The sequence below is a fragment of the Heterocephalus glaber genome, unplaced genomic scaffold (genome assembly GCF_053883595.1).
Source record: "Heterocephalus glaber isolate CG9 unplaced genomic scaffold, H.glaber_assembly_v1.0 deba00000546, whole genome shotgun sequence".
Taxonomy (NCBI): Eukaryota; Metazoa; Chordata; class Mammalia; order Rodentia; family Bathyergidae; genus Heterocephalus; species Heterocephalus glaber.
In genome coordinates this window covers 42217666-42245554 of record NW_028258147.1, presented here as the reverse complement: position 1 = coordinate 42245554, position 27889 = coordinate 42217666, and the positions used below count along the sequence as shown (strand labels likewise).

The following is a 27889-nucleotide window of genomic DNA, read 5'->3' as shown; positions in this document are numbered from 1 at the left end:
TCCATAAAAATAAAATTAAAAAAAAAAGTATCATTCAGAGCACAGTAGGATCAAGAGATCAGGCATAGCAAGCTCTTTTTGCTCCTTTTTCTTTCTTCCCTAGCTTCTAACTCAGCTAAGACATTTTGGCACGTGAGGAATGTTTCCTGCAGTTAGGGAAACTTACGCCAGCCGCCCCGGCCCAGTTTAAAATTCCAGATTCCGGTTCCCTTTAGAGAAGAGTTTCGTGTATTTGCTTTTTTATCTGGGAGGGATGGAGGATGGGGGTGCTTTTCCCAGGCACAGGAGCTAGGACAACTTGAAAAGCGATCATTCTAAGAGAACTGTTCGTAATCCTGGCCATACATTAAAACTGCGAAGCTTTAACACAAACAGGAAGTACAAGGGCTCAGCCCAGAGCCCTGGCCCGAATGCTGTAAGGATGCCTCCCCAGATCACTAAGGCCCAGCCAGCGGGCTGCGGCGGGCAGCTGGGCTCGGATGTCCCTGGGTCACTCGGGTCACCGCCTCTGTGACCTCCTGGGCGGGGTGAGGCGGGGCGGCCTCGCGTCCTGGCACCTGCGCGCCCCGCGCTCGCCAGAGGAGGCGCTGTCTCCATCCGGGCGGCGGGCTGCAGCGCGGAATCTCCCAGACCGCGCGCTCCGGGCGGCGGCTCCAGGTGGGCCGGGCAACGGGCCGGGGCGTGGGGGGCGCCGGGTGCGGGGTGCGGACGCTGGGGTCTCGGGCCGGGCGGCGTGGCCATGGGCATCCGCTGGCAGAGGCGACGCTGTCCGGCTCCTGAGGCCCGGCCTCCGCGGGGCCGGCCGGGACCGGGGCGGGAGCGGGCCGCGGCTTCCTCCGCCTGCCGTGTCCTCCTTCCGCTTCACGCCCTGCTTAATATTTCAAACGGTTTGAAAACTGAAGCAGAGTCCGCTGTGATTTGAGTTGTTCGACGGGGCACAGGACTCTCCGTAGGCGGTGCTGAGGTGCGCCCTGCCCTGTCTCGGTCCGGTCTGCAGAACCGGGCTCAGCAGCATCCTGGTTCGAGTCTTCCTTTGTCTCTCCGGGTCTCCGGGCCCTGCAGTCTGGCGGCTGTGGGAAGCGTACTCAGGGCAGATGACTAAGGTACCAGCAGCCTGGCACGGGTGCCTGGCAACGCCGGCGGGGTCTGTATGCTCGCTGCCGCAGGTGGGCTCGGATGCAGGCAGTGGCCGTTACCAAATTTCGGGGGCGCCAGGCCTGGGGATCTGCGGCCCAGCGCTCAGTCTACGTGGGTCCTGGAGGGCGTCCTAGCAACCTCCAGTTGCGACGCAGAGAGGCAAGCTAGGCTCGCGCGGTTGAAAAAATACTGTAACTGCAGATGGAAGCCGGTAACTTGCTAGGACTCGCTGTTGTTAGGCCAGGTACTTCTTTCTTAAGGTGTCAAGAGACAAGAAATTCTTAGAGCAGATGTTAAAGAACCACTACCCACCCCCCGCGCGCGCATGCGCGCGCCCTGGTATTCGGGATTGAACCTAGGACTTTTGCACTGAGCCACATCCCCAGCCTTTTATTTTTTATTTTTGAGACCCTAAATTTTCCAGGCTGGGTCATTCACTTGTGATCCTCCTGCCTCAGCCTCCCAAGCAGCTGAGATTACAGGTGTGTTCCACCACTCCTTCTGGAGAGATTAGCTTGTAAGATGTGTTTTGTCCTTCTGTGAAGAGGTTACCATATTTTTCACATTTTAAAAAATTGACTTTGCATAAACAAGAGAGAAATGGAAGGAAAGGGGTACTAGGGCAAGGCTGCCTTGACCTGGTGGGTCAACAATGACCTGAGGGTGCAGTCTGCTTTCTGATTGTTGGTGCTGGAAAGATTTTGTATTTCTTCAGTGGTTTTGTTCAGGAAGCCCTTTATCCACCTATGACTTCAAGAGTTTTGCCCATTTTATCTTCTAGCAGGTTAAGTTTCTATTTTACCATTTCGATCATTGATCCGTTTCGATTCTGGTTTAGTACATGGTGAGAGACATGGGTCTAGACCTCTGCATGTGGACAGCCAGTGGGCCCCCCCCCCCCCAGCCATTTACTAAAAAGGCTGTCTTTGCTGCAGTGTGTTTTCTTGGCCCCTTTGTCAAAGATCAAATAGTTAATGTGCCTGGGGTTTCTGCATTCTCTGTTCTGTTCCACTGATCCTCATGTCTGTTTTTTACCACTACCAATGTTGTTTTTGTCACAGTCTCTTTGTAATATAACTTCAAATCTGGGATTCATTTTTAATGACACTGGAGGTAGAATTTTACTTCTAATATTTTCCCTTAACTTTGAGTATTTTGGTCCTATTTCTTATTAGGTTGGACAACACGATCAGTCTTCACTTTGGGATGTGGCTTCTACAGGCTGACTCAGTGCGAAGTGTGTGCTTTGCTGGCCATGGTTTTGTATTGCCTTTGTTAGTATAACTTGTGCTTTTTATGGGACTCTTCAAGGGTTCTTGTCCCTTCTAAGGCTTAGTTTAGTTATGATCTGCCTGTCTGTATCCGCTGTGTGTGTGCTGATGGTAAAAGCTGGGGTGTGGGTGAGCCTGTTCATCCCCGTCACCCTCTGCTCTGCAGAGGGATGCAGGGAGGGTGCAGGGCTCAAGTCTACTTGTGTTAGGACTGTTTAGTATTTTATGTGATGTAATTAGCATGAAAAGATGTATCGTGAAATACTTCAGATATAGTGCAGATAAGCATTATATGCAAATATCGTATGTCATACTTGCATTAGTCAAGTGTAGTTTTCTGTCTTTAAGTGTGCATGTGTGCATGCTGGGGATTGAACCCAGGAGTTCATGTCTGCTAGGCAAACACTCTACTACTGAGCTACAACCCTAGCCTCCCTTCCTTTTTAAAAATGTTGAGACCAGGTCTTGCTAAGTTGTCCACACTGGCCCCTCAGTCTGTCCTCCTGCCTCAGCCACCCAAGTGCGTGGGATCACGGAGTGTAGTCTTTCTGCCCCACCCCACAGATAGCCTCTATCCTCTTTTGGGGGGTTCAAAATAAATATAACTTCTAGGACTTTCCTCCCCAGCCCGGTGGGACATCTTCCATACCCTCTGGGAGGTAAGTGTCCTGCTGGTCAGCAGCTGGTTTCTTCACCCTTGCTGTGGGTTGGATCCAAAGTGCTCCCCAAAGTCTCACTTATTCAAAGGTGGGGCTTTTAGGAGGTGACTGGGTCACAAGGGTTCTAATTTCTTTTTTTTTTTCCTTAAATTCTTTTATTGGTACATTTTAGGTATACAATACATTTACATTTATCTTTGGGTGCTTGTACCTGTACATGATGTATCTTGGCTCCTATTTTTCCCCCATTACCTGTGCGCCCTTCACCCCTAAACCCTTCCCTATTTACATACTTCATTTCCTTTTTTTTTTTCTTTTCTCACAATTTTTCCTTTCCATTCTTTCCTTTTCCCCTTCCCCTCTCACCACCCCTACCCTTTTGGACCTTTTCCAATTTCAAAGTATCATTTATTAGTTATTAATCCTTTTAGTCCTTATTTACACTCTCAGTTTCTCACACTAGAGAAACTATTCGGTATTTACACATGTGTGTCCTATTTATTTCACTTAAGAGGATGGCCTCAATATGCATCCATTTAGCTATAAATGACTCTAGTTTCTCATTCTTTATGGCTGAGTAGTACTCCATTTTATTAAAAAACCACATCTTCCTTATCCGGTTTCCAGTTGATGGGCACTTGGGCTGTTTCCAAGCTTTAGCTATTACAAACTGTGTTGCAATAAACATGGGTGGGCATATATCTCTGTGGTATGATTCTTTTAATTCTTTGGGGAAAATACCCAGTAGGGGAATAGCTGGGTCAAATGGGACCTCCAGCCCTAATTCTTTGAGGTATCTCCACACCGATTTCCACAGTGGTTGCACCAGTCTGCACTCCCACCAGCAATGGAGAAGGGTTCCTTTCTCTCCACACTCCCGCCAGCATTTGTTACTGGTTGATTTCTTGATAGCAGCTATTCTTTCAGGGGTGAGGTGGAATCTCAGTGTTGTTTTCATCTGCATCTCTCGAATGACCAGTGATGTTGAACATTTTTTCATATGTTTATTTGCTGCTTTTACTTCTTTGTCTGAGAAATGTCTGTTCATTTCAGATGCCCATTTTTGAATTGGGTCTTTGAATTTGGGGGGTCTGATTTTTTTCGGGTCTTTGTATATTCTCAATAGTCGACCTTTGTCTGAGGTACAGCTGCTAAAAATTTCTTCCCACATTGTAGGTTGTCTCTTAGCTCTGTTGGTGGTTTCTCTTGCAGTGCAGAAGCTTTTCAATAAGATGAAATCCCAGTTGTTGATTCTTTCTGCTAATTCCCATGCTACTGGGGTTTTGTTCATAGAGTCTTTTCCTATGCCAATATCTTCAAGAGTTCTACCTAACTTATCTTCCAGCAAGTTTAGTGTTTCTGTCTTAATATTTAGATCTTTAATCCACTTAGATCTCAGTTTAGTGCATAGTGATAGATATGGGTCTAGTTTTAATCTCTGAAAGGTTGAAATCCAATTATTCCAACACCAGTTATTAAATAGGCTATCTTTCCTCCAATGAGGGTGGATGACTCTTTTGTCAAAGAAGAGGTGGCTGAGTATGTCTGAAGTTGTTTTTGCATCTTCTAATCTATTCCACTGATCCTCAGGTCTGTTTCTTTGCCAGTACCATGCTGTTTTTATCACAGTAGCTTTGTAGTATAGCTTCAGGTTGGGTATTGTGATACCCCCAGCCATGTCTCTGTTGCCCAGAATTGCTTTTGCTATTCTAGGTCTCTTCTGGTTCCAAATGAATTTTTGGATTGTTTTCTCTAGCTCTGTGAAGTATATTGTTGGAATTTCAATCAGCATTGCATTAAATCTATATAGCAGTTTTGCAAGTATGGCCATTTTCACTATATTGATTCTTCCTACCCAGAAACAAGGGATGTCTTTCCATTTTCTTATATCCTCCTCGATCTCCTTTTTCAGGGTGCTGTAGTTTTCATTGTAGAGGTCTTTTGCTTCCTTTGTTAGATTGATTCCTAGATATTTCATTTTTTTGGATGCTATTGTAAAAGGAATTGTTTCCCTAATTTGTCTCTCAATGGGTCTGCTATTTGTGTACAAGAAGGCTATTGTTTTTTGAGTGTTGACCTTATATCCAGCTACTCTACTGAATCTGTCAATTAAGTCCAGAAGTCTTTTGGTAGAGTTTTTTGGGTCTCCTATGTAAAGTATCATATCATCAGCAAATAATGAGAGTTTAACTTCTTCCTTTCCTATCTTTATTCCTTTTATTTCTTTCTCTTTTCTAATTGCTGTGGCTAATGTTTCCAGAACTATGTTGAAGAGAAGTGGTGATAGTGGGCATCCTTGTCTGGTTCCTGATTTTAGCATGTAAGTTTTCAGTGTTTGACCATTTAGTATGATGTTGGCTGTTGCTTTTTCATAGATAGCCTTAATCAGGTTGAGATAAAGACCTTCTATTCCAATTTTCTGTAGGGTTTTTTATCATGAATGGGTGCTGGATTTTGTCAAATGCCTTTTTTGCATGTATTGAGATGATCATATGGTTTTTGTCCTTGCCTCTGTTAATATAGTGTATTACATTTATTGATTTATGCATGTTGAACCATCCTTGCATCCCTGGGATAAATCCGACTTGGTCAGGGTGTATGATCTTCTTGATGACCCTCTGTATTCTGTTTGCCAGTATCTTGTGGAGGATTTTTGCATCTATGTTCATTAGGGAGATTGGTCTGTAGTTCTCTTTTTGGGTTGGGTCTTTCCCTGGTTTTGGAATCAAAGTCACACTTGCCTCCAGGAATGAGTTTGGAAGCCTTTCTTCACTTTCAATACCCTTGATGAGTTTAAAGAGTAATGGCATTAGTTCTTCTTTAAATATCTTGTAGAATTCAGCATGAAGCCATCAGGACCTGGGCTTTTCTTTGTTGGTAAATTTTTTATTACAGTTTCAATTTCACTCATTGTAATTGGGGTGTTTAGAATTTCTGTATCTTCTTCATTTAACTTTGGCAATTCATGTGTATCTAGGAAACTGTCCATTTCTTTTGTGTTTTCCATTTTATTAGAGTACAGGTTCTTGAAGTAGGTATTGATGATCCTCTGGATTTCTGCTGGTTCTGTTGTGACTTCCCCTTCTTTGTTCTTAATTGCATGGGTTTGAGTCTTTTCTTTCCTCTTTTTGATAAGGCTGGCTAAAGGTTTACTGATTAGGGTTCTAATTTCATCGTAATTTGATGTCATTATTGGGAGGTGACAGGTAGGGTATGACCTTGGGGACTCTATCTGCTCTTGGTCCCTTCCTCTCTGGCATGTTTGCCCTGTCTTTGCTTCCTGGCTGACAGGAGGTAAGCCACTTTCCTCCACTACACCTGCTGCCATGGTGTTTCTACCTCTCCACAGGCCTACAGCAATGGAGCTGGCTTACTGTGAACGGAGACCTCCAAAGCCTTGAGCCAAGATGAGCCTTTCCTTTCTTATCTATGTCAGGCAGTTCATCACAGCAGGGAAAGCCTGACTAACACAAGACTCCATAGTTCTTCCATATGATCCTCAAAAGAAGGCCACAGAGCGCAAGTATAGCAGAGCTCCTCCTTTTCAGGAGTAAAGGGACCGACAGGGTTAGGTAACACCACAGCAGGTCCTTGGGGTGCAATCTTTCCTTAAAGACAGTTGCTTTCCTTGATGTGCTCATTTCGTTTTCACAGGAGGCAGCCAGCAGGGTTACCCCTTCACAGATGAGCCAGGAGGTTTGGAGATGAGGCCCTGTTCCAGGTCACCCAGTCGGAAACAAATCTTCTTTCCCCGCACCCCAGGCTGCAGGGCCGGCCACTGGTCTCTCCTTGTCCTCTGAGGTGGTGTAGGGCTTGCTTATCCACCTTTGCTTTCCTAGGGGTCGGGGGTCCAGCCAAGATGAGAACCTCATTGTGAAGGGGACCAGTGTTTTCCTCTACTTTATGACCCTTACTTGTGGTATCATGTTTTGCTTTTGTTTTTGTTTGTATTAGTGAGGAAGCTGTGAAATACTATGTTTTACTCTGCCAATGGTAGAAACACAGCTTCAAGACTTGCTAATATTGCAATCTTATATCTTCCTTATATCTTAATTTTTTCTTGTTATTATTTGGCTTTGGTTTTGAAGAGATGCTTGTTGCTGAGTACCATGGCACACACCTATACTCCCAGCTACTCAGGAGGCTGAGGCAGGAGGATCATAAGTGGCAGGTTAGCTTGGGCAATTTAGTAGAACTGTCTCAAAACAAAAAGTGCTAGGGTTGTAGCTAAGTGGTAGAGTGCTTGCCTTACATAGGTGAACCTCTGGGTTCAAGCCCCAGTATTGCACACACAAAAAACCCCAACTGAAAAGGTGCTTGTTAAGGAAGAGAGAGTGAATGGATAGAACAGCATCATTCCTCTCTTTCCCTGCTGTATATCCCACCCTCAGGGCAATTTGTAAGCAGTCTTTCTCAGAGATTTTTTTATGTATTTTCCATGACAGAAGAATATATTAATATTTTGAATGTGTTTTTGAAATTTTTTCAACAAAAATAAGATCATATTCTGCTCACTATTTTGTAACTTTTTTCCACTCCACAGTTTGTATTTTGATTATCCATGACTCTGTAACTATCTTAGAGCTTGAAACCATCACTTTGCCATTGCTTATGATTCTGTGGGTTGTCAGACTCAGCTGGGGAGTTCTTCTTGGGATATAGGCTAAGGCTTCAGTCTTTTGGGGAGTCAGTTTAGGGAGCTATGACTTCAAAATGATTCATTGACTAGTATCAGTTTTTAAAAGCATTGCTTTGCTGAATTCTTAGAAGGGACAGAGTTTTAATACACTAATGATCAATTGATTTATAAAACATTAAACTTTAATTTCTGATTCCAGCACTATCAGAACTGGAGGGTTTCTAGCCCATCAATGTTTTTATTAGTACGTGTTTGCCATATATAATGATCACATTAATCATAGGGAATTAATACCTGTATCTAATATATCATAATTCTTCGTGTTTTCCATTCCCCTCCTCTTCAACCCTTCTTTCTCTCCTCACTTACAAAAGATTTCTATTTTTTCCTTCCATTTCCTTTTCTTTTTAATTCCTTTTCTCTTCCTCCCCCTCCACTCTCCCTCTTCGCTTGTTCCCTTCCCATTTGAACATGTTCTTCATGCTTCCCACTATCTATCCTACATTTTGGTCTTTATTTACCCTTTGGGTTTCTCACAAAAGAGAAACAATGTGGTATTTAAATTTGTGTGCCTGATTTATTTCACTTAAAATTATGTTCTCAAAGTGCATTCATTTATCTAAAAATGACTCAAGTTTATCCTTCTTTATGGCAGAGTAGTATCCATTGTATATAAAAACCACATTTTCTGTATTCATCTGTTGATGGGCATATGGGCTGTTTCCAAGATTTAGCTACTATAAATTGCCCTACTATAAACATAGGTATCTTGATTACTTTTCTTGTTGCTGAGACAAAATACCCAATACCCACAAGTTAAGGAGGAAAGGTTTATTTTGCTCATAGTTTGTAGAGGTTTGAGTCCATAGTTGGTTGCCTCTAAGGCAGGGTGCCATGGCAGGGGAACATTGCAGAGGAGAAAGAGTTTATGGCAGGCAGGCAGGAGACAGTGAAGCAGCAATGAGCAACACCAAGTCTACCTTTATATTTCATCCAAGCTACAAATCTTTTGGGTGGTACCACCCATACCCAGGTGAAGCACCCTTAGTCCCAACATCACACCCTTAATCCACATTCAAACACCCTAATCCAGCCACCTTTGAAACTCTCCTCCTATGACCACATGAGGGTTTGGGAGGACATCTGGATATAAGACATAACAGTGGATATGCATAAATCACTGTGGTATGATGCTTTTGACTTTTGGGAGAAGATACCAAGAAGAGGAATAGCTGGGTCAAGTGGAACCTCTAGGTTTAGATTTTTGAAGAATCTCCATACTGATTTCCATAATGGTTGTATCAGCTTACACTCCCACCAACAATGAAGAAAGATTCTTTTCTCCCCACAGCCTCACCAGCATTTGATATTGGTTAATTTTTTTTTTCTTGTTTTGGAATTGAGGATTGATCTCAGGACCTTGTGCTTGCCAGGCAGGTTCGGTGCCACTGAGCTAAATCCCAGGCCCTGGTTGATTTCTTGATGGTAGCCATTCTTTCTGGAGTGAGGTGGAATCTCAGTGTTGTTTTGATTTGCACTTCATGGATAACCAGTGATGTTGAACATTTTTTCATATATTTATTTGTTTGTACTTCTTCATCTGAGAAGTATCTGTTCATTTTAGATGCCCACTTTGGGATTAGGTCTTTAAATTTGGGGGATCTGATTTTTTTGAGTTCTTTTTTATTGCAGGTATTAGTCCTTTGTCTGAGGAGTAGCTGGTAATTTTTTTTCCCATACTGTGGGTTGTCTTTTCACTCTATTGGTGGTTTCTTTTGCTGTACAGAAGTTTTAAAATATGATATGGTGCTAGTTGTTGATTCTTTGGAAGATTTCCTGTGTGATCATGTTTCGTTCATAAAGTCTGGCTACACCTATGTCTTCAAGAGTCCTACCTATTCTCTCTTCCAGGAGATTGTTTCTCTATTAATATTTAGATCTTTAGTCCATTTCAATTTTAGTTTAGTGCATGGTGGGAGACATGAGCCTAGGTTTAATCTTTGGCATGTGGAAAGCCAGTTTTCCTAGCCCCATTCATTAAAGAGGCTATCTTTCCTCCAGTGAGGTTGTTTGACTCCATTGTTGAAGATAAGGTAGGTGAGTGTGCTTGGAGTTGTTTCTGCATCTTCTCATCTTTTCCATTGATCCTCAGGTCTGTTTTTTGGTTTTTTGTTTGTGTGTTTTGCCAGTTTCGTGCTGTTTTTATTACTGTAGCTTTGTAGTATAATTTCAAGTCAGGAATTGTGATACCCCCTGCCTTGCCTTTGTTGCCTAGAATTGCTTTTGCTATTCTGGGTCTCTTCTCGTTCCATATGAATTTTAGGATTGTTTTCTCTGGTTCTGTGAGTTATACTATTGGTATTTAGATTGGGATTGCACTAAATCTGTATAACAGTTGTGGAAATATGGCCATTTTCAGTGTATTTGTTCTGCCTATCCAAGAACAGGGGTTGTTTTTCCATTTTCTGATATCTTCTTTGATTTCCTTTTTCAAAGTACTATAGTTTTCAATGTAAAGGTCTTTTATTTCCTTTGTTAGACTAATTCCTATGCATTTCATTTTTCTTGTCATATTGTGAAAAGTGTTGTTTTCCCAGTTTCTCTCTCAGTGAGTTTATTATTCATGAACAGGAATGCTGTTGATTTTTGAGTGTTGACTTTGTATCCTGCTAGGCTGCTGAATTTGGTTATTAAATCTAGAATTTTTTGGTGGAGTTTTTGGGGTCTGCTTTGTAGAGTATCTTGTCATCAGTAAATAATGATAATTTAACTTCTTTTCCTATCCATATTCCTTTTATTACTTTGTCTTGTCTAATTGCCCTGGCTAATGTTTCCAGAACTATATTGAACAGAAGTGGTGATAGTAGCATCCTTGTCTTGTTCCTGATTTTAGAGTGAAAACTTTCAGTTTTTGACCACGTAGTGTGATGTTGGCTCGTCATAGACAGTTTTTATCAGATTGTGATAAGGACTTTCTATTCCAATTTTCTTTAGAGTTTTTATCATGAATGGGTATTGGACTTTGTCAAATGCGCTTTTTTTTGCGTCTATTGAGATGATTGTGTGGGTTGTTTTTTTTTTTTTTTTTTTGGTACCGGGGATTGAACTCAGGTCCTTGCACTTGTGCAGCTGGTGGCTAAACCACTGAGCTAAATCCCCGGCCCAATTGTGTGGTTTTTATCCTGGTTCTGTTAATCTGGTGTATTACGTTTATTGATTTGCATATGTAGAACCATCCCTGCATCCCTGGGATGAATCCTTCTTGGTCATGGTGTATAATTTTCTTGATGATTTGCGACATTCTGTATCTTACTGAGGATTTTTGCATCCATGTTCACTAAAGAGATTGGCCTATCATTCTCATTTTTGATTGGATTTTTCTCTGGTTTTGGTATCAAGGTAATGCTTACTTCTAGGAATGACTTTGGGCATATAGCTTCCCTTTCCATTTCATTGAAGAATTTGAGGAGTAGTGGCATTAGATCTTCTCTAAAGTTCTTGTAGAGTTCCACAGTGAATCCATCAGGATCTGGGCTTTTCCTTTTTTTTTTTTTTTTTTTTCTTATTCTTCAAATTCATTGATATTGGATTGTTTAGAATTTTTATATCTTCTTGATTCAGTTTTGATAATTCATAGGTATCCAAGAATCTATCCATTTGTTCTAAATTTTCCTTCTTATTAGAGTACAGGCTCTCAAAGTAGGTACTGATGATCTGGATTTTGGGGGGGGGGTTGAGACAGAGTCTTTCTATACAGTTCAGACTGATCTTGAACTCACTATGTAGCCCAGGTTGCCCTCAAACTTGTGATGGTCCTCCTTCCTCAGCTTTCCAAGTGTTGGGATTATAGGTATGTGCTACCATGCCTGCCTGATCTTCTGGATTCCTCCAGGATCTGTTGTGATTTCACCCTTTTCATTCCTTATTGCATGGATTTGGGTCTCATGTTTTTTGAAGAGGTTGGCTAAGGGTTTGTCTATTTTATTTAATCTTTCAAAGAACTATTGAATTCATTGATTCTTTGTATTGTTTTCTTAGTCTCAATTGCATTAGTTTCTGCTCTGATCTTTATAATTTCCTTCCTCAAATGGGCTTTTGGTTTAGTTTGTTCTTCTTTTTCTAGAACCTTGAGGTTCAACATTAGGTTATTTATTTGTGCTCACTCTATTTTTCTGATGTGAGAATTCATTGCTATAAATTTCCTTCATATGACTGCTTTCATTGGATCTCATAGGTTCCAGTATGTCATGTTGGCATTATCATTTAATTGTACAAACTGTGTACTTTCTTCTTCAGTTTCATCTGTGACCTATTGGTTGTCTGGGTTTGTTTGTTTGTTTGTTTTTTCCAGTACCAAGGATCGAACTCAGGACCTTGTGCTTGCCAGGCAAGTGTAGTGCCACTGAGCTACATCACTGGCCCTACCTTTTGGTTGTTCAAGAGGATATTATTTAATTCCATGTGTTTATGTAGTTTTTGTGTTTCTTTTGCCATTTATTTCCAATTTCATTGCATTGTGATCTGACAATATGCATGGGATAATTTCAGTCCCTTTGCATTACTTAAGCATGTTCTATGAGCTAATATGTAGTCTATTTTGGAAAAAGTCCCATGTACTGCTGAAAAGAGTGTGTATTCTGTTATTGTGAGGTAGAACACTGTAGATATCTACTAAGTCCATTTGTTCAAAGGTTTGGTTCAGCTGTGATTTTTTTGTTGTTGATTTTTGGCTAGTTGATCTATTTGTGACAGTGAGGTGTTGAGGTCCCCCATTACAATTGTATTAGTGTTTATCTAATTTTTCATGTCCATTAGTGTTTGTTTTATATAGTTGGGTATGTTGGTATTTGGTGCATATATATTTATGATTATTATCGCTTCCTTTTGGATTGTTCCCTTGATAAGCATGTATTGACCTTCTTTGTCTCTTCTGATCAGTCTTTTTTTATTTTTATTTTTAAAAATTTTTTGGTTCCGGGGATCAAACTCAGCACCTTGAGGTTGCAAGGCAGGCATGGTGCCACTGAGCTAACTCCCTGCCCCTTCTTCTGATCAGTCTTGACTTGAAATCCACTTTGTCTGCACATAGAATAATAGGTACTTTTGCTTTTTTCTGGGTTCTTGGTGCATGGAGTATTGTTTTCCATCCTTTTACTTTCAGTCTATGAATTTCTTTTTGGATTAAATGTGTTTCTTATATACAGCATATTGTTGGATCTTATTTCTTCATTCATTCTCCCAATCTGTTTCTTTTGATTGGTGAGTTGAGCCCATTCACCTTGATGGTTATACCTGATAGGTATTGACTTATCCTTGTCATTATATTATTTTCCTGTTGTTGGTTCTCTTTCTTTCCCTTCTATTGAATTGCTTGCCTTTCCTGGTGGATTCATTCTGTTGGAATTCTTGGAATTGTTTTCTTCATTGTCTCTTTCTGAAATATACTTCAGAACTTTTTGGAGTGCTGATTTTGTGTTCCTGAATTTCTTCAGGTGTTCTTTATCATGGAGATATCTTATTTCTGTGTCAATTTTGAAAGATAATTTTGCAGGGTATAACAATCTGGGTTAGAGGATCTTTTTTGGGGAGTCTTGAAATACTTCACTCTGAGCCCTCCTTGACTTAACAGTTTGTGTTGTGTGATTTGTTTTCTCTAACAGCCTTTATTCTATTCTTGAGTTAAACTTCTGGAATCTTGACTATTATATGCCTTAATGTAGTTTTTCTCTGATCATGGCCATTGGAGTTCTATATGCCTCACTTATCTGTATGTCAATTTCTTTTTCCATGGTTCAGAAGTTTTCTGCTAGTACTTCTGTGAACAAGTTTTTAATGTCCTTTGTGATATTTTCTTAGTGTTATTTGATTCCAGGTCATCTTATATTCTTCTTCTTTGCATCATCTAGCAGTTGTTGGATTGATTTTTCATGGTTCCTCGCTATTTTCAAGAAGTCTTTCATTTGATGATCACCAATTGTAACCCTGTCTTCTAGACCTGCTATTCTATCTTCATATTGGCTGATTCTGCTGCATGTACTCTCAGTAGAATTTTTAATCTCCTGGATATCTGTTTGAATCTGTTTTATGGAATCTGGCTCTTTCCCATGTTGGACATTCATAGTTTTTATGTTTTTTCCTAAGCTCTTTGATTTTTTTTATCTGTATCTACTCTAGATTCACTAACCATTTCCTTTTTTTTTTTTGGTACCGGGGATCAAACTCCTTGCACTTGCGCAGCAGGTGGCGAAACCACTGAGCTAAATCCCCGGCCCCACCATTTCCTTTTTATAGTCATCATCTCTTTAATTGTCTGTGTAATTATTTCTTTTTTGTGTTTTGTTAAGAGACTTATTCATATGTTTTGTTACTTCTACTACTACCATTTCAGAGAATTCAGCTCGGTGGCTTTTGATTTCTTCCATCTTGACACCCCTTGGATTTGCCTTGGGTGAGTTGGGGTGTTGGGTTGCATTTTGCTTCCATGTTTTCTCATTTTTGTTGTTGTTGTTGTTTATTTGTTTTCTGCATTGAGGCTTGTAAATTGCTTATGGCAGGTACCTTTATTACTAGTGTCAAGAACCCTTAAGGAAATGACTACTTTTTAGAGATATCTTTTAGGCATAGCTGGCTTTTGGTCTTTGAGTCTGTCCTAGGATCCTACCTCTTATGTTTATTAGGAACTAAAGGTTGCAGCTCCTTGGCTTAGCACCCAGTTCTTTGGTACAGGACTATAGTATTGTTTATGTCCCCCAGACAATCTAGTTATTGTCATGTAAGAAAAATCAATTGATCACAATAATTCTGTCATGTTGGCTAAAGTATTACAATCAGTAAATAACCATAGCATCAAACACAGACTGGAAAATGACAAACTATGATTAGTAATTATTTGCCACCTTAGGTACAAGATTTATAGTTTAGAACAAAATCTAAGACAAATCAAACAATTATATAGAACAAAATCTAAGACAAATAAAACAATTATATACAGTAAATATCTACTCAATAGAGCAATTTACTTAAAGGGGAGAAAATTTAAATGGGAGAAGAGGAAAAGAAGAGAGACATCAAAGAAGAAAGAGAGATTAGAAGCAAGGCTGAAGGATAGAGGAAGATTATTCAAGCCTCAGGAATCTGGTGAAGAAGACAGGAGGAAAAGAATGAAGGAGATAAGATAAGAACAAAAAACTAGAAACAGTGTTCACACACACAAACAAAAACAAGCAATAAAAAAAAAAAGGAAAAAGCAAAGGAAAAGAAATTCCTCTGTGATTTCAAGCCTGTGGCTCTCTTCTGGGGTCTACTGTTTTGTGCTAGTGTCCAATTCAAGGCATGACTGTGCTCTCATTAGTAGACAAGGGAAGCAGTCAGGGCCCAGATCCGTACTGGAAAATTCCAGTAAGCCTGCAGTATATTTGGGCAGGATGTCGGTTCTGGGACCTCAAATCCTTGTGGGTGTGGGGCCTGATTCATTTAGGGTATAACACTCTGGGTGTCTCTTGCTGGCCTGCCCATGGCTCCCTGACCTTGGACATTTCCATGGTTGTCCCTCTCCCAGTCACTGTGGGAACTTAACGCTGGAGCCCTGAGATGAAGCCAACCCTGGGCTGCTCTGAGTCCCAGGTTCAGTTGACCCCTCCCTAGAATGTGTCCAACCAGGCACCCTCTCCAGAGGACACAGCATATGGTTGGACTGGAGTCACTCACCAGCTGTTGTACAGTACAGCATCCACTGCTCTATTCTATTGGTACATTTCTCCCTGGAGGCCTCTGGCGTTGCCTGCTTTCTCTATGTCTCTGTAGATTTGATCTTCCTTTCTCAATACCATGAGCCAGGAGCCAGGGATAAAATGCAGATTGCCTCTTCCTTTTTCTCCATTGTGGTCTGTCTCTTCACGTTCTCTGTAGGCTCCAGTTTTCCCTTCAGGTCCTTCCTGGGTCCCAGGGATCCACCTCCCTCTGCTTCTCTTCCCCAAGTAGTTATTTTCCAGTACCTGGATCCTGATTTTGGAGAGGCCAAATTGTTGCTGCTTACCCAGCCCATCATTTGTGGCTGTTATTGATTTGGGGGCAGCAGACAGATTATAATTCCTTATTTTTCTCCCATTCTTCCTGTGTCAGTTAGGGAAAGTCCCATAGAAGTGATGGTGTCCTGGACTCTGTGGTCATTTTGTTGATTAAAAATCAGATGGCTTTATCCACAGAGACTTTTATTGGAGTCCACACAGGTAGAACTTTAGAGTTGGAAACTGCTTTAAATACTGCATATTTTAGGAGAAGTGAAAAGAAAGCTTGCTGTTGCAGGGCAGACAGTAGTAGAGAAGGTTTAGGAAAATGTGTTCATTGCTGCTGTGCACACAGGGGGAGGCAGCAGTGAAATAAACCCAAAAGGCCAAAAAAGAGCTAGGAAAACAAACAAAAAATCAACTCCAGGTATTAGGGAAATGCACATACTTGTCCCAAAATAAACAGTACACTTTCTCTCAGCTGCTTCTCTGCACCTTAACAGTGAGTGAGCACAGTCAAAATCAGATTCAGGTGTCAGACTTGAGGGTGAACCAGAGTGAGCAGGGCTTGGGCCTCAAGCACTCTCAGCCTTGCTTGGTTTGGCTTTGAAACACAGTGGCTGGGGGCCACCTGAGTCTAATGTGGGTTAGGCCAGAAAATTGCATTCCTAAGAGATTTCCAGGATCCACTGTAAGAACCACTGAGCTGCAGCAGGTATTGGTGAGCCTTCCTGTGAAGGGCCAGCTGATATTTTAGGGCTTACAGGCCACAGGCTCTGTCACAACTTCTCAACTCGATTATAACCCTGATGCCATTGAAAATACCTGGTTGGCCCATTTCCCTCAGTTTTGCACCTGTGGATTCAACCAATCTCAGATCAAACCATTAGATAAAAGTAATGCTTGTGTATGGAACATGTACAGGCTTTTTTTTGTCATTCCCTAGACAATGTAGTGTAACAACTCTTTATGTAACGTTTATAGGGTGTTAGGTGTTATAAGCAGTCTAGAGAAGAGATGTAAAATGTGTGTAGGTGATATGCAAATCCTGTGCCATTTTATAGAAGGGCCCTGGACTTGTCCATGGGGCATGCTGGGATAAGGGACAGGCATAGTTATGTTCTAGTTAAACTTTATTTGTGGGCGTAACTTAATTTCATGTAATTTTCACCTGTTACAAAGTACTATTTTTTTGAATTTCTTAACCACTTAACCTCACTTGTGGATGGCTGGCAGGCTTTGGCCTGGGGCTACAGTTGGGGACCCCTGAACTGAAGGAAAGATTTGGCAGCTCCTGCCAAGATGTGGTCTTGGAGACCAGGCAGGGCTGGACTTTCTTCAGCAGATTCCAAGTGCTGGGTTGAAGAAGATAAAATGTCGATCTCTTATTATTTTCACATACCTGCCTTGCTTTTCCTTGTTTCTACCACCTGGCACTAAATGTGTACATTGATTTTTAAAGTTTTAATTTCCAGGAACTGTGAGCTTCCAGAATTGGGGAAAACATAGCGTTTCTGTTTGGGAGTTGAGGAAGGGAGAGGAGGGGCTCTGCGCACTTCCTGGTAGCTTTGCTAAGCAGTTTAAGGCCCCTATGGGTCAGTGGGGTTGGCCAGGTAGTCCCCGTGTGACCTTCAGAATGACCCTGTGCTGAGATCTCTCTGTTCAGCCATTCACTTCTGCCATGCAGCTGGGAAACAACTGTTAAAGACACTCAGTGGCATGGCGTGGCTGCATCAGTAAACCTCTGCTCCAAGAAATGCCAGCTGGCTGAGTTTGCTGACCCTTGACCTGGAGACTCTTGGGAAGGACAAAATGATTTTAAACCCTCAGAAGACTGCATGGCTGAGTCCACCACTGACTGCAGGGCCTGGAGGCCGCTTGCAGGTGACGGCTGCTTACTCAGTGCAGTGACTTTTGGACTTGCTGCTGGGCAGCTCTGTGCTGAACTCAGGTGGGGCTGTTGTGTGAGTGGCGAGTGGGAGGCCCCACCTGTTTGAAGAGGCTGGGTTGCGCTGTGTGCTGGTGACCTGCTCAGCCACGCTCATCTGACCTGGTTCCTTTCATGTACTTGGCCATGGCAATGATTAAAAGCCCCAAGTCAAAAGGAAAATTTTTTTAGAAAAGATAAATATTTAAGAGGTCAGGGGGCTCATGTCTTTGGCAGGTTATTCATTTTCATACACATTTCTTTAGTAGAGGCCCTCTCTCTCTCTCCCTCTCCCTCTCCCTCTCCCTGTCTTTCTCTCTCTCTCCCTCTCCCTGTCTCCCTCTCCCTCCCTTTCCCTCCCTCCTCCTCTCTTTGTGGGTGCTGGGGATTGAAGCCAGGGCCTTGCTCTCTCCCTACCACGGAATCTACTTTCCCAGTCCCTCACTGTTCTCTTATGAAAAAGTTTTGTCTTCTAAGCCAGAAATACTTTTAGCCAGCATCTTGAATTGTTCAAGTTAAAAACACAGGGAACCTGCAGCTTCCTGACTTTCTGACCTATCAGGAGACCTGTACCGCTCAGGAAGTCCTGGGGATGTGCAGGCTCTGGCTGACAGGTCCATTGTCCTCTGTAGGGCAGATGCCCGCGACCAGACCTGAGATAGCACATGCTGTGGCTTAGATTGAAAGGAGCCTTCTGTTTGTCTGTTCAGCGCAGTGCATTTCTCCCACCCACTTCTGGCCCACTCCCAGCTCACCTGAATTCTGACGTGGCTGGAGAAAAGTGAGCAGACTCTGGCCACTGCCTTCTGTCTCCGTCAGTCCCGGTCTCTCAGCAGCAGTGGCTCTCACAGTGCTGGGGGCCAGCGGGGCTGGCCTTGTCGCCCGAAGTCGTGGTGTTCGGCCACTCTTCCTGTGGCTGCTTCCCCCAGGAGCCCAGCAGAAGCCCAGGCACTCCAGCGTCGCTTTCCGGACAGCTGTATCCCTGTGGGACTCCCTCAGACCACTCTTCTTTCCGAAGCTGCGGTTTGGGGTGTTGGCTGTCAGTGTGTGGTGACAGCTTTCAAGCCTCTCCTCATCAAGTGGGGAAAAGATGGAATCTAGATGTGATGTGTTCTTCATCTTTCCATCCCTAAGGATAATGGTCAGCATTTACTGCACACCTGTGATTGTCAGAGGTACCAGTCCCCAGATTTCACATCTTCACTCACTTAACCGTCAGGAGAACCCTGGGAAGGGTCTGAGGCTCCTGAGAAATGGGCCAGGCTCAGAGCTGGCTCTTGGCTTCCAGTTTGTTCTCATTGCTGCCTGTGCTGCCCACACCTGACTCATGGGTTAGCTTGGAGGTCTTATTGACTGGCTGAAGGACGGGGAATATTAAATGATCATCCATGTGTCCCTTGGAGCGAGAGAATCGAGCCTGTTTTCTGCTTTCAAACTCCCAGTACACCACCCTGGCTCATGTCTGCTAGAATAGCAAAAGATCTTGCACGGGCCCCACCTAAAATTCTATTGTTGGGAATTTGGCGCATGGCATGATATGGCGCTTCAAAGGCCCGGATAGAATGGATTATTCCCTAAGAGACAGTTGTCCATTAGAAGGGGAAAAACTATTCTTTGCATTTCTTTACTCTTTGATGTCAAAAAGGAACTCCAAAGGGATGCACACTTTCAATATAAATGTGAAACCAGATGCTTGGGTTCTGCATAAGATCCCAAGAGATCAAAATTTTAAAAAACTTTCTGTAGTGAAGTATCTGAATATTCATTAGAAAAGAGAAAGATAAAAAGTAGAAGTAATGAGAGTTCTGATTACACTTAGATCCAAGTAGGTGAGGTTTGGTTGCTGGAAAAAACCAATCTCTGGGTTTTTAGACCATTTTGGAATCAGCTGTGGATAAGGCAGGTGCATGAGAGGTGGGTGTGTGAACGTGTTCGGGCAGTACTGTTGGGAGTCAGCTGGGTACCCTGACCTTCTGTGAGGATTGCTGAAGTGCTGGCACACAATAGCGCTGTATTCAGCCCTTCAGAAATGGAGCAAATCCCCTTGTGCTACCAGGAAAGGGCAGCAGGATGTGCTCTTTCCTCCCCGCCCTGTTTGCAGAACAGGGTGGTGTGGTCTTGTTTGTATTAAAAATAAAGGTATGTTAGTGCACAAGGAAACATCTAGAATTACGTCTGCACATTTGATCACCTGGGAAGATTAGAAAATACCAACACCTGGGCCTCATCCGGAACCTTTGAGTTAGGAGTGGGTGAGGCAGGCAGGTAAGGCCAATGTCTGGGAGATGTGAGGGCCCTGGCAGAGGGATGCAGACCAGAAGTGCTGTCCTTTCACCGTGGGTGGGAGGGGAAATGTAACTTTCTCTTTTACTGTGTGCAGTAGTTCCCCTATTGTGTTACTAACTTTTTAGAAGTTCTTTTTTGATCCAAACCAGATGTGATAGGGCAGTAGAAACGTTTTCAGCCAATTGGTAGACTCTTGTAGAAGGTTAGTATTTCTGAGGTTACTCTCCTTCAGTGCAGACCGTGTTTGCTGGTACCTGTTGATAAAGGAACTGAAAACATTCTTTCCTCTTGTGTCCTGAGACCAGAGGCATGCATGGACACCGGACTCAAGCATCAGTCTATCCATGCCGTGCCTGGGTGCTTTGCTGTAGGTGATTTGACTAGATTGTTATTTGTACCACCAGGCTCCCGAGCTAGGAGTGACTGCTGGTGGAGAAGGACCCTTTGGTGGCCAGCAGGCTGCAGGGCGGGGGCAGCTCTTGCTGGCTGCCTTGTGTTCTCCCCGCGAGAACTGTCCTGCACTTGAGTCCCTTGAGGCTCTCCTTCCCTCTTCCCCTTCACCTCCCTGTCCTTCCTCCTCCTCCTCTTCCTCCTCGTCTCTTTCTTATTCCTCTTCTTTCCAGTTTAGATCCAAAGCCCCCAAGCATCTGTGTTTGGAAGGTGCTCGAGGGGGCTGTACCCCTCAGGGGATTCATCCGTGGAGGAGGAGCCGCAGGCAACTCTAGGAGGTGGGGCCCAGTGGCAGGAGGTGGTTACTAGGCTGTGACCCAGCAGGGTGCATCTCCCTCTCTGGCTCTTCCCTTCACTTTCTGCTTCCTGGATGCCACCAGAGACCGCTTTTCCTCCTTCGAGCCCTTCTGCCATCCTGTTTGTGCCTTGGAGCCAGCTGACTGTGCCCTGAAACTGTGAGCCAAAATGAACCTCTCCTTTAATTTATGGGCACTGGGTATTTTGTCCCAGCTATGAAAAAATGGAAACACTGCTCCTCCTCCTCCTCCTCCACTTCTCTTCCTCTGCTTTCTCATCCTCTCCTTTCCCCTTCCCCTTCTGTTCTTCCTCCCCTCCCCTACTTCTTTCTTCTCCCCCTCCCCCCTCAGCCCACAAGGCTTGCTGTTCTCAGGAACCACTTATTATGATGTGGCCTCCTTTGCTCTGATAGAGTTCTGCTTGGTCTGGCTCAGCAAAAGCCATTTGGAAAAGCAGTGTTCCTTGTTCTTGGAGACTGGTGCTTTTGTCCAGCTAGTTCTGGGTTTGAGTTGGAGCCCTCATACAAACTCACTGCAGTATCTGTGCACTCCAGTCTTCCCTGAGGTCATTTTCTAGCCTGGTGTCACTGCATACCCTACACACAGTCCCACCTATGTGGGCTCTGTGAAGTCGGGAGACACTGCGCTCAGGGGACAGGTGTTCCTGTTGGGCCCAGAGTGAATGCATTTCCACCTTGAACCCCAGAACAGACTTGGTCCCCTCCCTGACTTCAGCTGCATTTCACACTTCCCATACTTGTCTCATGGCACAGAGGAGGGGACACTTGAGCTGTCAGGGTTTTGTGTGGGCAGTGACACTGGCCCTGACTTCCAGTGGGCTTCACGCTCCCTCCAGCAGGGATGTGATCTGGCTGGAGAACGAATTTCTGCCTGAGGTTGGAAACTCTGCTTGCAGGAGCAGCTTCTGTAGGGAATCCAAGAACCGTCTGCTAACACAGTATGAAAGCATTTAATGTTTGCTCTCACTGTCAGCACAAATGATCAATTCTTAGACTGCACTGGGGAGCTGAGCCCCTAACCACACCACTGTGTAGACCAGGGCTGTGAAGCAGAGGAGAATCGGGCCTCGCAGTGTCTCCAGTCAGGCCGTGCTGTGTGGCCAGCCACCTTCCTGGGCACACACCTGTATGCTGCACACGCACCTTAGGGTTGGTGCTTCTTGGGAGACACCTGGCCGAGGGAGGCAAGGGAGGCCAGCCCCCGAGGGTGGCAGTACTGAGTGGAGGCTGATTCCCTTGCTTGTCTTTGGCAGGTCCACAGCCCGGTCTTGAGATGATGGGACTGGGAAATGGGCGTCGGAGCCTGAAGTCTCCACCCCTGCTGCTGGCGGCCCTGGTGGCCTGCATCATTGTTTTAGGCTTCAACTACTGGACTGCCAGCTCAAGGAGTGTGGATCTCCAGGTACTTTGTTTGTGTGTATGGATGCCCTTGGGGAGTTAATGTGGTTGGGAGTCTGTCTCAGGATTAGCTGTTTGTCACGGAGGCGCTGTACTCAGACCCGGGAAGCCAGACCCGAGGCAGCCAGCTTTGGGCCGAGGACCACCTCAGCTGTCTGGGATTGGTCCTGGAGCCTCTCCCTGCTCTTTAGCTGAGCATGCCCGTGGCTTGCAAGGCAGCTGGCTGAGGTGCACTGACCGCATCCCAGTCCTCTGGTCCATGCGGGTAGCAGAAAGCACTGTTTGCGGTATGGGAACGATGGTGTAAGAAATGTGGTTTTGAAAGTCCCAACCTTTATCATCATCGTTTAGTGATAATAGTAATTTAGTTTTCCAGCACACTGTGGCCGGTCATGGGCTGGGGCGGTGCTGAGCAATGACAAAGACCTTCTCCTTGGCTAAGTCTGGGCCTCACCCAGCCCTGGCTTTGGTCTGCCCAGCAAAGACGTAACAAACAGTGTGGCTGCTCTCTCCAGGCTTGGTATCTGACCCAGTTCCTCCTACCCTATCGTGGAGGCCTAGGTCCTCATAGTTAGCAAGAATCCCCCACCTTTGATGTGTCCCGGTCCGTCCACCCACCGCCCCCTTCACTCTGCAGCAGTGGCCTTTGCTGAGCTGAGAGCTGAGCAGTTTGCCTCCATTTCAGTAATCACGGCCCTACTAGGAAAGCCTTGGTGACATCTTCCTTACCAGCACTTCACAGACGTCCCCTTTGATGCACAAACCTTGGAGAGCTGGGCTTTCCCGTTCCCACCTTGCAGGTGGGCAGACGGCAACACAGGTGCAGTGCAGTTCTGACCATGTGGGCGCTTGGTGTGGACCCTGCACACTGCGCCTCTCTGTGTCCTGCTCGCTCCCGGCCACCAGGGCTGTGGGCCATGACTGAGCTTCACTGGAGCCCCTGTTTTCTGGGCAGATGAGGTCTTAGCATCTGGAGTTGGAAAACTGAGCTTTCTGAAATTTTATCTGATTACACTTAAGTGCTGAAACAGGTGGTGCTGTGGGCCTAGAATCCCAGCACTCCAGAGGCTGAGGCAGGAGGATTTCCAGTTCAGGGCCAGCCTGGGCAATGTAGCAAGATATTTGTGTTGGGTAAAAAAGGAAAGAGTGAAGTGCTCCATTAGCAGGGAAGGGAAACTAGCATGGGCAGCCCCGCTGTAGAGGTCGGGCGTATGGAGGCCAGGGGCAGGCTTGGGCCCCCACATGATTTGCACCGAGGGGCCCGTGGCTCTGTCTCGGGTGTCTCACCTTGGCCCTTGTGCTGTGCTCCCCTTGCAGACACAAATCCTCGAGCTGGAAAGCAGAGTCCGCAGGGCGGCCGCTGAGAGAGGCGCTGTGGAGCTGAAAAAGAACGAGTTCCAGGGAGAGCTGGAGAAGCAGCGAGAACAGCTGGACAAGATCCAGTCCAGCCACAGCTTCCAGCTGGAGAGCGTCAACAAGCTGTACCAGGATGAGAAGGTGCGCTGCCCGAGCATCCCCACGTCTCTCGGCTGAATCCTGGTTGACTTGCGTAATTCCGCTGTCGCGGCTGAGCTCTGGGCCTGTCTCCGCGGCACTCCGTCTCCCGTTGGTCCCTGGCCGGGTCGCTGTGGAAGCTTAGCAGTGAGGGTGGGTGGGAGAAGTGGCACTGGGCTCTTCCTCTTGTGGACCTCTTTCTTCCTTTCTCCCTGGCCCCAGGCCTGGGCCGGTGCCTGCAGCTCCCAGAGCGATGGTGCTGTGCGTCAGGTATCTCTGGGAGCAGGGGGGTGCAGATCTCTAAGTAGATACTGAGGAAAAAGCAGGGGCTCGGGGTGTTGGCTTTTAAGTTTTAACGAAACATCTTGCACAGATTTAAAAGACGGCTTCTTGCTAATTCAGATGCCAAAGCTTCACATCTCACTTTTCCTAAGAATTGCACGATTGGCTTCCTTGTTCACTGCATTGTGTAACAGTGCCAGTTGCTACTGTCTTCTGTTCTGCAGTGTCTCGAAGTCCCGGCTGTTGGTTCTTCAGGAGGATCAGGCCCTTACTAATGCAGGTGCTCTCCCCGGGGAATGGTTAATTTCTTGGCAGGGGTTGTCTCCCCAGAGCCATTATCTCAGATATGGACTTGGTTTTATTGTGAACTAGTGCCCAGAGCGTCACCAGAAAATAAATTCTTTCTAGGTGGAGCCTCAGACTTTTCTCTCCTCACTGATTTAAAATGTAAGAAGTACTTTTCTTCGTTTGCAGAATATTTCCCCATATAATTGTTCCAATTTTAATAAAATGCTTTTTTTTCTTCACTGGGAGACACATTTTGTGTTCCTGAAATCCCCTTTAACTGAATGTAATACCTGGATATTTCTCAGTTAAAAACACACTTCTTGGAGAAAATGGTGTTGATTAATTCAAATTCAGAAACCGTAAATGTGAGAGAACATTGTTTGGGGCTTTAGGGATTGTAGCTCAGGAGACACAGGATCCTTGGCTCTGAATCAGCTTCCGAGGAAGGCAGGAAAGGTGGAGCCTGTGCTGAGTGTTGGGAAGAATGGGGTCTGTGTGACACACAATGAAGGGCGGGGATGTCTGCAGCTCCGTGCAGAGCTTTGGGTGTGGTCCTCAGAGTGGGGAGGAGCAAGCCAGCAGAGTGGACCCCAGAGTGAACCCGGCTGTGCTGCAGGAGGACCTTGCCCTCGGTACTGTCACCTAGGAGGTTCCTGATGGGTGGCTGAGGGGTGGGGTGCACAACCGGAACTGCACAGAGGCCTCGTCTCCATGTTGAAGGCTCTGCAGTTTTGTGTTCATCGTCATTTTCCTTTTATTTCACAGTTCTCAAGGAATAAATCTTGCAGGAATTCCTCCTGGGCTTTGCAGGATGCGACCCTGATGTGAACTGAACAGAGCTGGGGCCAGAATGGTACCCCAGGAGAGGCCAGCAGGGTGACCTCACAGGGCCTGGGGTGGGGAGGCAGGAGGGTCCTCCGAGCCAGTTGGGTTGGTGCTGTAGGAAGTGAGGAACAGAGAGGATGTTTGTGTATCTGTCTGCCTGTCCCCACCCTGTGTGTGCATGCATGTGCATGTGTGTGCATGTACACACAAGAAAGAGGAAGATTGCCTGAATGTTCATCTCTTTTTCTTAGCAATCCTTTGCAGCCGGGACTGTGGCCCAGTGGTACAGGGCTTGCCTTGCATGTACATTCAGCCTGGATTCAGTCCCTAGCATGGACGAAGAACTGTCTTTTTCTGTGGTTCTCTGGCCTATTAATATTTTTTCATTTTTCGTGATCCTGGGGAACATCCCTGAGTGCTCTACCACTGAACTACATCTCCAACTCTTTTTTTTTCTGAGGCTGACCTCAAACTTGTGATCCCACTGCAACTGAGATTATAGGCCAGCACTGTGCGTGGCTGTTTGTCTTTTTAAGTGGTTTTTTTCTCTTTGAAGTAGTATACTAATGTGTGTCTTTGCGTGTATCCAGTTTTCATTGTTGTGCGGTGTGTGGTTGTCATGTCAGCCTGCCAAATGCTTCTGCGGTTTTACTAGTGTGTAAGATCCCAGTTTCTGGGAAGCAACTCTCGGCATGCTCCTCCAGCGCCTGGATGTTTGTGAGCATGGGATGAAGGTGCGGCTGCCTGCTTGGATAGGAGAAGAGTAGTCGGAGAAGAGGTGCCGACCCGAAGACCTACCAGGAGGCCCGCCCGGGGTTCCACTACCTCCTGAGGATGCCACGCGGGGCCCAAGGCTTTAACACATGGCATATGTGGAACACAGATCCCGACTACAGCAGGCTTCAATATCTGAACTTTGAGGAGACACAAAGACTTAGACATGGGGCCTTTTTTTTTTTTTTTTTTTTCTGAGGCAGGGTCGCCCTATAGAGTCCAGGCTGGCCTTGAACTTGTGGCAGTTCTCCTGCCTTAGCCTCCTGAGTGCTGTACTACACCATGCCTGGCAGTGCCTTCTCTTTTTCTGAAATTGAACCCATGAAACCAAATGGCACTGGAAGGAGAGGGGGAGGCTGGAAGCGGGAGGCTGACCAGGAGTACTCACCCTTCGGCAGGAGGAGGGGTTCTGGTGTGCTGGTTCACAGTGGGGTGAAATGGATAGTGTTTCCAAGAGCTGAGAGCATTTCTACCATGCTCACCATAAAGAAACCATATAGCTGGAGGAGGTGGATGTGCCTGATCTGATTTAAACATTACACAGTATATACTGTACATGTGTTGGAACATCACATGGTACCCCATAAATACGTACAATTTTTATGTTTTTATGTGTTAAAAAGTTAGCATAAATTTTAAAAAGTGAAACTTCAACAGTAATAGGAAGAAAAGGATTAGGAGGCTGTGTAGGAAGATAGAACTGAGTGCAGACAGCACAGTAGGGCTGTGGGAAAAGACCAAGCAGTGGCTGCAGCCGTGAGAATACTACTCAGGGGTGGCTTTGGCCCCATGGAAGCTTGCTCAACCCACCCTGGGGTTGCTTTCTGTGTCCCTCGCCACAGCCTCACAAGATCAGGGCTTCTTGCATCACAGGCGTGGAGCTTCAGCTCAAGGTGCTTGGCTGTCTCCAGGAGACCAGGATGCTGGAAGGGCCTGAGACTGGCTCCGGCTTCTCTACTGCCCCAGGAGGGACACCTGTGGAAGCTGGCTGGTGACACCAGGCTCGTCACCCTGGCCTGCTCGCCCCTGAGATGGTGCAGCCTTTTCAAGATAGAAGCTTTAAAAAATGTCATCTTTTTGTCTTCCTGCTCTCAGAGACTCCTATATTCCAGCTGGCTCTTTTTTGGCTACTGTTTTGCAGTCTTAGGTGAGAAACATCTGTTTCATTCACTCAAATACTTAAGTGTCATTTTATCATCTCTTCCTTAATTTTAGAAAAATTACCACTTGTGATTTGAATTGGGATGAAGCTGCTTTTCGGAATTTTAAATACTCATAGAGTGGTCTGATACTGGTTGAGTATCTGTCATTTGAAATGCCTGGGACCAGGAGTGATTCAGATCGTAGATTTTATGGAGTTTAGAATATTTGCATATATGTAATGTGCTGTCATGCAGATGGGACCCAAGTCTAAAATCTGAATTCATTTTACATTCATATACACATAGCATGAACACGATTGCCTACGGTATTTTTGGTACACTTGTGTTTTCATTGTGACCCATCACATGAGTCAGGTATGGGATTTTCCACTTGTGATGTCACATGGATGCTCAGAAAGCTTCAGATTTTGGACCATCTTGGATTTTGGACTTTTACACTTGGGATACGCAATCTGGGGTGTCTGACATCCTTGGAAGGAGGTCATGTGTTGGGACCTGTGGCCCTGCCAATTTGCAGACTTTGCAGGACCTCAGGATTTCCTGCCTTCACCAGCATCCCATGTCTTCACCAGCATTCACTGTTATTCTGGGTGGGTTTACGTCTAAGTAGGGCCCAGACAAATGCTTCAAAACCAAACCTATCAGGGAAAATGTGGTGAACAGACACACCCCTCTTCCTGATCACTGCTTCAGGTCAACCCTATATGATAGAATTTTCTGGGATGGAGGACATGTTCTCTGTGTTCCACACTATCCAGCCACTGGCCACATGAGGCTACTGAACACCTGGACTATGGCAGGTGGGAGTGAGAAGCATTGAATTTAATTTTAATTTCTTATGGTTTACATCAATAATGTCCCCCAAGACCCTTATGTGCTCAGAGGTGAGGCTTTTAAAAGGTGGTTAAGTTATGAGGATGTTACAGCTGGCTTACTGTTAAAGGTGGGAGCTAGTTAGAGCTGGGTCACTAGGA

General features: G+C 45.0%; 1 protein-coding gene and 1 long non-coding RNA gene across 7 annotated transcripts in view; both read left to right on the top strand.

Moving 5' to 3' along the window:
- Positions 1-236: 236 nt before the first annotated feature.
- Golm1 (golgi membrane protein 1) overlaps positions 237-27889 on the top strand; it is a 70497-nt gene continuing 42844 nt past the window's right edge. Inside the window, exons 1-3 of one of the 6 annotated variants that reach the window (XM_004862452.4) lie at positions 237-657; positions 21945-22093; positions 23407-23586. In XM_004862452.4, the coding sequence (XP_004862509.3) occupies positions 480-657; positions 21945-22093; positions 23407-23586 (507 nt within the window). In that variant the 5' untranslated portion in view covers positions 237-479. Of the gene's footprint in view, positions 658-730; positions 1104-19800; positions 19905-20682; positions 20831-21944; positions 22094-23406; positions 23587-27889 lie in introns of those variants that run through there. The other 5 variants (XM_013078746.3, XM_021242655.2, XM_087204818.1 and 2 more) reach the window with 5 other exon arrangements.
- LOC147829705 (uncharacterized) lies at positions 24093-24392 on the top strand. Its single transcript, XR_015448784.1, has 2 exons — positions 24093-24145; positions 24274-24392. It is a non-coding gene; the product is annotated as an uncharacterized LOC147829705 (long non-coding RNA).